At 53.4% G+C, this 9,134-nt stretch overlaps 1 protein-coding gene across 2 annotated transcripts in view; it reads left to right on the top strand.

The window, feature by feature from the left end:
- Positions 1 to 434: 434 nt before the first annotated feature.
- The window catches only part of GALNT16 (polypeptide N-acetylgalactosaminyltransferase 16), a 98,856-nt gene continuing 90,156 nt past the window's right edge, over positions 435 to 9,134 (top strand). For both annotated transcript variants that reach the window (XM_050797379.1, XM_050797378.1), the window contains exon 1: positions 435 to 970. In XM_050797379.1, coding sequence (XP_050653336.1) covers positions 794 to 970 — 177 coding nt within the window. In that variant the 5' untranslated portion in view covers positions 435 to 793. The remainder of the gene's footprint in view (positions 971 to 9,134) is intronic.

Raw genomic sequence — 9,134 nt, 5'->3', positions numbered from 1 at the left:
CTCTCCTAGCACTGGTTGTGAGGCAGCGTCGTTTCCCCTTCGCTCTCCTCGAATGTCAAGTGCACCAGCTTCCAATCCCTCCTCTGGGCGGGCCCTGTCTGGCTAATCTTGGCTGCAGATTCCAGTACAAACTCAGGACTCTCCCCCGCCCAGCCGCCCCTACCCAAGGACTCGCCGAACACACCTTGAATCCCGCGCCAAAGCGCAGCCCGGAACTGCAGCTCCGCGGCGCTGGCCCAGGTCGGGGGTCGCGCATCTCCAGTCGGTGACTCAGGGCCACTCGGTCCGGGGGTGGGTGTGGGTAGGCAGGACCGACCAGGGCCGCGCGGGGGCAGCTGCCGGGCGTTCGGTCATCTAGCGGTGGGAGCCGAGGCTGGCTCTGGCCAGTCGCCATTCCGCCGCGGGCGTCTGTCTCGCCGGGTTCCCGGGCGCGGGAGGAAGGCCCGCGCAGCTTCCCACCCGGCGCGCTCCTCTCCCAGTGCGCAGTAGCCGGGTGGGTCAGCCGGCGGCGGCTGGAGCGCGGGGCCGGCCCTGCGCGCGAATGAATGGGCGCCCGGGGGACGCGCGCGCTCGGGGCTGAAGGGCATTAGGACCGTGAGGATCGCTCCGCGATCCTGTCTCTCCCTATCACCCCCCCGCCCCCCCGCCACCTCTCTCCTTTTTCTGCTCTGCAGGACTGAGCAGCTAGGCGCGAGCAAAAACAAACAGCTGGGGCTGCGAGCGCCCCCGCCCCGGCCCCGAGAGCACGCCGGCCCCGGCCCCGGCCCCCACCCGGGGCGCCCGTCTGCCCACCATGAGGAAGATCCGCGCCAATGCCATCGCCATCCTGACCGTAGCCTGGATCCTGGGCACTTTCTACTACTTATGGCAGGACAACCGAGCCCACGCAGCATCCTCAGGCGGCCGGGGCGCGCAGAGGGCCGGCGGGAGGCCGGAGCAGCTCCGCGAGGACCGCACCATCCCGCTCATTGTGAGTACGCCCCGAGCGTCGGGCGGCCGGCTAGGGAGCCGCGGCGCGCGTCCAGCCCCTGCGCGGCGGCCGGGGGCGCGGGGCCCGGCCAGGGGCTGAGTGCCCGCTGCGCCGGGCCGGCTTTGTATATGTTGGAGCATTCCTGCCCGTTGTTATGGCAACCTCTGCTGGGCGGCGGGGCTGGGGCGCACCGACTAAGGGAGGGTGTCAGAGGGTGGGGGCTGGGAGAAAGTGCTGCAAGTTTGGTGGGCCCGGCGTGCGCGCGCGGCTGGGAACGTGGCGGCTTTCCCGGCTCTGCGCTGCTGGGGCCGGGGGTCTGGGGGCTGCAGGAGCCTCGTGTGCCCCGGAAGGCTGCCGGGCCCAGCGCGCAGCGAGCGGGCTGTGGGAGCCACTCGCAGCCGAGCGCGTAGGTGGCAGTGCGCAGCCCCTCTCCAGCCTTCTGGGGGCAAAGGACATCGGGTGGGGGCGTGCGTAGGGAAGGCTCTCTAGGCGCTGCGCCTAGCTTCGAGCCCCCTTCTGAGCCCGGGTCAACTTGAACCCGCTTCTTCGGCGCGGACACTCAGCTCCCCTAGAGTTCTCTGGGTTGGGGAGAGGTCTCTCACTGTACGAGTCCCTCACTCCCAACATTAGGGTCTGCCACCACGGGTGGGCGGGCAGTGTCAGCGCCCGAGCTTGGCGATACCCTTGCATGAAGTCAGCCTCGCGACATCTAAGCGGGCGGGGAAACAAAGGCGGTGTGGCACAGCGGGGGCGGCGGCGGGGCTGCGGGGGCCCTTGGCGCTCTGGGGACCCGGGCGAGGGCGTGCGGAGCCGCAGCCGCCCTGCAGGGGGCGATCCTGTAGCTGTCTCCGTCCGAGCCCCAGGTGACAGAGCTGTGTGTGGTCAGGCAGGGGCACCTGTTGAGGCGGGAGGCTTTGGCACCCGCCGAGAGCGCGCTCGAGCGGGCGCGTTCTTCCAGACGGGGGCGGTTGGTGCACGGGAGCCTCGGGCGACCCTCGGGACCTACCAGGGCGGGGCAGCCTGGCCGGATGAGGACCAGGAAGAGGAGAGCCAAGTGGGGCGGGGGTAAGGGAGGGAGAGAGCGTGGCGATTTCGACAAGGAAAGATCTGGGCCTGGGGGCGGGGGGGGTGAGGAGCTCTGCAGGGGAGGTGCAAGGTCGGGAGGGCTGAGGCTTGTGTGGAGCCGAATCCGAGAAACGCATCCAGACGCGGATCTGAACCCCAGGAATATCGGGAAGTTCATTGGAGAGTGTCCCCTCATATTCCCATCCTACCCCAGATTCCAAGTCCCCTGCAAAGGAACCATTATTTCAGGGCTTTGCCTGAGGAGACCTGGGGGGTTGGGGGGTGAGGTTGTGGGTTTTGTCCTAGTTACCAGTCTGGGTGAATTCTCTGGGGGCAAGCCTGATTAGGTGCACTGTTCCCTTCTGGGCTGTCCTCCCAGGACAAAAAGCTGATGAGGAAAAGCCTCCTGTGCTGAGGACCCCAGAGTGTTATGATCTGAGCAGAGGGACAGGTTGGAGCTGGAACTGTCCAAACCAGCAGTGGCCTCCAGACCCCAGGGAGCTTCCTCCCCAGGAGCCCAAGCTGCCACATTCATACTCTGTGACAGAAACAGCCCTAGTGCTGTGTCCCTCTTTCTGGTGAGGTGATGGGAGGAGGGTCTGAGTTGGAAGGGGAGGAGAAAGAGGCTGGGCAGGGAGGAGAAGAAGGAAGAGAGCACAGGGGACTGCTGCTCAGATCCTCTGCTTCGGAACCCGGAACCTAAACCCTGACCTGGCCCATGCACCTCTCTCCCGCTCCTTCCAGAGTCCTGCAAGATCCATTGGGAGGGCCGCTCACATTTCTCAAGAGTCCCAGAATGGTGTAGGGGACCTGCTGGAAGGATTCAGCACTGATTTTGAGGGATGGGAATTGGAGGTCATGAGAATCACCAGTAAATATCCTCTTGTCCATGCTTATTCCCACAGGGTTTGACTTGCTGCAGGTAAGAAAAGGTCTCAGAGAGGGAAGCTAAGTTTAAAGTATGAAGGAGTATCAGGGAGATACTTGGGAGCTGGGAAGTGAAGGTGCAGGAAGAAAGGGAGGATGGAAGTCCCTGGGAGTGGCAGAGCCTTCTGTGGCCACTTAGGGGCACAACCAGCTCCCTCTTTGTTCTTAAGCTTTAGATGCCTGTTCCACCAGCACTGACCCCCTAGTCATGCACCACTTTTGACAACTGCCTTGCATTGTATCATTGTACTCCTCTCTTCCAGTTATTTTACTTCCATATGATTCACAGCTGAATGTAAGTAACGCATGCAGGAACTATGCTGGAAGCTCCTTGCATCTCCACATTGATGCACACAGCAAGACTTCTTTTATTTTTTGAGATGGAGTCTCACTCTGTCACCCAGGCTGGAGTGAGGTGGCATGATCTTTGCTCACTGTAACCTCCACCTCCCGGGTTCAAGCAATTCTCATGCCTCAGCCTCTTGAGCAGCTGGGACTACAGGCATGCGCCACCACTCCCAGCTAATTTTTGTAGTTTTAGTAGAGACAGAGTTTCATCATGTTGCCCAGGCTGGTCTTGAACTCCTGACCTCATGTGATCCATTTGCCTCAGCCTCCCAAAGTGCACAGCAAGGCTTCTTAAAGGAGTGAAATAGGATTCTCACCCATTTCTGGGAGCAGTCAATGCTTCATATCCCCTTAATATTATTATATTGTATTCATATCACCTTAATATTTTATTATCAACTGTAACCTGGCTCTAAGTAAGGAGGTAGGGGGATGTATGTTCAAGCTTCTGCAGGCATTGAACCCTTTATTCAACTTAAAAGGGGCAGGTGCAGCTGAGAATTTACTTTCTCCCTGCAGTTTGTGGTAACTACTTATTCAGAAACATTTCTCTGTCTAGTTAGGCCAGGACGCTGCATGTGGATTTTCAGATTCTTAGAGAATGATGTGGCTAGCCCTGCTGTCAGAGACTGGCAAATTCAGACAGGCGTCATCATCACTCCCTTGGGGAGTCAGAGAGCTGAGCTGGGAAAGGGAGGGTCTGCAGAAGCGCCTGGACCTGGAGGCAGCTCTGCTTTCACAATGTCTGGACTATTCGAAGCCAGCCAAGCTGCTTCTGGACCTTGGCGCTGCCTGTTTGGCATTATAGGGTGTCGGCATGGCAACCGTATGGCCAGATTTCTCAAGGAGGTCTTGATTTTTAATATTCTGTCCTGCTGTCAGCCCATGTGTCACCAATTTTGATGTGAAAAATTTGGCTATGGAATCTGTAAAGCTAAAGGGAGATACTGATTCCATCCCTATATGGCTGCTTACGATGTGGCAAGGTTTGTGATTTTTCTATGCTGTACTTGATGGGCGAGGCAGTAGATCTGGGGACATCCCCTTGAATCTACACTGATGCACGCTGGGACAGGACCGCAGCCAAACTGGGAGGCAGGGCAGACACAGCTGGCCTTGAGTCTTCAGTCCTCACAGTTGGGAAGAACATTTGTGGTTGTTTTGGTTTGGGACTTAGGTTTTCCATATGCCAGTTCGCTAACAGGCATGGGTGAGAGGCTAAGGTGTTACATGGAATTTCACTTTACAATTTTTAAAAAGACTATTCATTTTCGGTATAGGTGCACTCATTTGCGTCAACAGTCTCCTATTTAGAATTGTGAAAGATTTAGGCAAGAGTTTTCTTAAACTGGAGTTTCTTAGCCTGAAATTGGGATACTGCTGAATGACCATGGACACAATACTTAACATCTCTGGACCTTGGTTATTTTGTCTGCTGAAGATGAGTTAATGATGTGCAAGGTTTGTTGATCCTGAGATAAGCAGATGATAGCTCCATTTCTAGATGTAAATACATGGCTTTAAGGGAGTTCTCCTGAAAGGTGTTGTGAAGTTTCTGCTTATGGAGGGACATGCTCCTGTCAGGGGAAGTTCCCACAGGAACTCTTGGGGCCTTGTAGGAAGCCCCCGCTTACCTAGCAGAAGGGGATGCAAATGATGGCTTTTCTGGTAATGTTCTCAGAGAGCAGATGCTTTAATAAGATCTAGAAGAATTTATATTTTATTTATAATGTGTGCATTTTGGAACTGTGGGAATATGATTTGCCTAAATATAATAACAGAAAGTGATTTCGTATTTAATTGGTTTAGGTACCACACTCGAGAAAGACAGTGAGGAGGAAGAAGCACAAACACCCACAATTCCCTTTGTCAAAATGTTCGGATTTTTTTCTTTTCTTTTTTTTCCTCTTTTCTTTTTTTTTCTTTTTTTTGGACACAGGGTCTCACTCTGTCACCTAGGCCAGAGTGCCGTGGGGCACAGTCATGATTCACTGAAACCTTCTGGGCTCAAGCGATTCCCCTACTCAGCATCCTGAATAGCTAGGACTGCAAGTGTGTGCCACCACACCTGGCTAATTTTTATAATTTTTGTAGAGACAGCGTCCTTCCATGTTGTTCAGGCTGGTCTCGAACTCCTGGACTCAAGGGGATCCTCCCACCTTGGCCTCCCAAAGTGCTGGGATTACAGGCATGAGCCACCGTGCCCAGCCAAAAATGTTCAGATACAAAGGGCCTGATTTCCTGTCAATGGGGTCTGTTCCTGGGCCATTTCGAGACCTGCCTCTGGGACACGGGGTCAGCCCAGAGGCAACAAAGACTGGGGGTGGGGAGGTCTTTGTTGGTGACTCTCGGCTGCCAGCCCGAGAGTTACCTTCCTGGAAGGCCAGAGATCCAAGGGCGCAGGACTAGTTTTAGGGTGCTGCTCATTCTTCTGCAGGTCTTCTACTTCTGTGCTGTAACAGCATTTCCCCCCCACCTGCTGCTCCAAGAGCTTTGGGAGCATGGCTTCCTTCCCTGGTGGCTGTGTTTGTCCTCTCTGCAGGCAGAGGAAACCCTTAGGCCTGGAAATGCCATTTAAGGTAGAGGTAGGGGGACCCTGGTAGACCAGGACCAGGCTGAGTTGCCCACGGGACTGTCTCACTGTAGTGGAGGAAGCTTCCCTGAGGTTAGAGGGGAGCCTATAGCCAAGTCGTCATTACAGTTACAAGATTGAAGATTTATACCCTGTCTGCTTCTTGAGGAGACCTTAAGCACCTTCCCCATGAACAGTAAAGCAAAGACACAGGAGGCTAAACAGACGTGGAGAGAAACAGAGGAGCCAAGCTTTCAGACATGAGTCAACACTGATTATACTTGGGCAGTAAATTCGGTTCAGTTAATCAGTGTGCTTGCCTGGTATGGTCACCGACTATGTGTAGCCCACTCTGAAAATGGTGTCAAGTGGTTTAGTCCCTCTTCTCTGAAAGCTTACCTGTCTAGCCTCCATAGTCACTGTATACTCTGTTATGTTGATGGTGACAACATTCATTGGAGACCTGGATGCTGTGTGTTTTACAAGCTTACCTCTCTGAATCCCCTCAACAACCTAATGAGATAGGTGCCATTGTTAAGTTCTCATATGAGTAAACACACTTACTCATGCTCTGACAACTAGTAAGTGTGCCTGACACTAGGTGTTTCTGACTCCAAAGCCCGGGCTCATGTCTTCCTTCCCCTGGAGCATCTTCTGGGCAAGATCCAAGCCTGGTCTATCAGTGCATCTTTTCTGGGGCACCTGAATCAGCACCTTGCTTTGTATTCACTCCACAAACATTTGTTGGGGAAAAAAATGCAAAAACCATACAGAACAAAATGTTGGCAGTAGGGAGGCAGGATTATGGGCAATCCCTCCTTCCATCTTTTGGGTTTTTACCCCCACATTTTCTGTAATAAGCACCCATTGACATGACAGTGTTCAAACCAACAAAGATAATTATTTTAAAAACATATTTGATGACTGTTTAAGATCACTCTTGACTCCAAAATCAAAGTATAACCTTCTTAACCACATCTCACACTTCTGACTCCCCATCAAAACTTAGCATTGAGCCAACTTTCAGAAAAGGCAAGAGACTTTATTTGAATTATTCTGTAGGGTTCCAAGGAATAGAATTGGAGCCAGGAGGTGAAAGATGCAGGGAGAGAAATTTCTTTGCAGCAGAAGGAAAACATTCTCACAGAACCATCCAACATCGGAGCAGTCCAAAGGCCGGCCAGGGTTTCTCTCCACGCGCCCCGTTGGCCCTAAAGTGCACCCAACAGCAGCGGGAAAGGGAGAAAAAAGACTCTCTGTCATGAAATAGGGCCCAATTATTGCACAGCAAGAGCCCTGCACCCCGGGAAATAGGCGGGCCCCATGCACTGAGGCCAGCCCAGGACAGGGTAACGACCAGAAATGCATAACTTCTGCTGTACTCCTCTCTGCCCTGTTCCTTTGGAGCTGCCAAACAAGGACAGAGAGAGGAAGCCAAGGCTGGTCAGAGGCAAAGCTGCAAAGTTGGAGGCACTGGTCTTTAGCATCTTTCCTCTCCCAGGACTGAGGCCTGCATACGTGTTTCTGCCTGGTGGAGGCAACTCGAGTCTGACCTTCCCATATTCCACTTCTATTTTCCCAATCCAACCCAGGTGTGATTTCCAGGTTACCTGTCCTGTCTCCCAGGGCCCTGACTGTTGCTGCCTGGGGTGGCGCTGGCTGGCAGTGCCCCTGAACTGTGTGCTTATGGAGAAGCCACAGCCCTGGCCTGCCTGTCTCCCCACACCCCTAAACTTCAGCTGCACCCTTGAACTGTATCTGGCTAGAGACAGTATGGTCACCCAGGGGACTTTTGTGAACATTTCACACCAGACAGGAGTGGCAGGCCAGAGGTACTTTGGGAAAGAGGGGGCGACTGGAAGAAGCTTGTCGATCATATTATGTAGGGAAGATAAGGCTCAGGCAAAATTTGAGGAGGCATTGAGGCAGGTCTGCCCAGGTACCGCCTTCCCACTTTTCCAGACCCATTAGGAATAACTTTGCGTTTCGCTGGGGAGCACCAGCTCCTCTTTCTTGCTGTTTCACAAAGTGAGGTGTGGCTCTCTGTAGAGCAGGGACAACATTGTCTCAGAATTAGAGGCGGGTGACATGCCTTCATGTGAATTGTGCTGTTGCAGGATTTTCCTAGGCCCCTAGGTGGGCCAGGCAGAATGGAGTCGCTCAGGATGGAAACAGATGTTGGCTGTCAGCAGGGGATGGAGAGAGGGAATGGAGAGAGGATGTGAATGAAGGCCAAGGGATCCCACTTCTAGGCTCAGCTCTGCCCTCAAGGGACTGTGTTTCCTTAGGTGAGTCACTTCCACTCTGTGGACCGTAGTTTCCTCATCTGTCAGGTGAGGGTTGAACTACAGGATGTCGGAGGTCCCTATCAGCTGAAATCATCTTGGACTTTGTTGAACTTCTCACACAAAAGTGAGGTGGCCTTCAGCCAGGGCTTAAGTCCTGATAGTGCTTGAATTAAGGAGACTAAGACCAGAGGGTGAGGTGTACAGAGACCTCGACCACATGTGTTGAGAAGGGCTGTAACCTTTAAATTCTCATAAGGAATAAACTGGCCCTCCTCCTTCCCCTTTCTCTTCCCTTGAAACACTGTCTGATGGAGTTATGCAGCTCCCTGCCTGCTGTACTAGAAGCCTAAGATATTTGTGAGTGTGTCTGAGAACACACAGGCATGTATACAGAAGTGTCTACAAGTAGACTTCAGATATCTCAACAATCTTGGAAGACCAGAAGGAAGCTACAAAGACCCCTTTGCAGAGCATAAATAGCCACAACACCCGTGGACATTACTCAGAAGACAGGCATGGAATCGCCCATAGGCCACAGTCTGGAAATTAACATTGTTTATAACAATTGATTTCAGTAGTTCAGGGGGTTGGTCATCTCCTGGCAACTTTCAGTTTTCCTAGGTTACAAATATAGTAGATTGGATGAAGCAAGATGAGGGAATTACTAGGAGCTGCTGACACACTGAGAAGTGACAGCTGACAGCAAAGGCCTAGCCAGGAAGGGCTGTGTGAGGTAGGAGTGGCCCTGGCCCCTGCTGCCTCCACATACACACAAGATCAGAATGCTGAAGGCAGCATCTATTCATTCTCTTGACAATTATTTACTGAGCACGTACTATGTTCTAGGACTGTTACAGGCCTGGAAATAACAAACCAGGTAAAATCCAAGCTCTCAAGGGGCTCATATTCTAGCAGGGAGAGGCAGAAAATAAACAGAGAAAGATATATTAGGTGGTGGCAAATA

This window comes from Macaca thibetana, chromosome 7, assembly GCF_024542745.1.
Source record: "Macaca thibetana thibetana isolate TM-01 chromosome 7, ASM2454274v1, whole genome shotgun sequence".
Classification (NCBI taxonomy): Eukaryota; Metazoa; Chordata; class Mammalia; order Primates; family Cercopithecidae; genus Macaca; species Macaca thibetana.
Note: the sequence above shows the minus strand (reverse complement) of the source record. Positions and strands in the feature narration are given on the sequence as shown.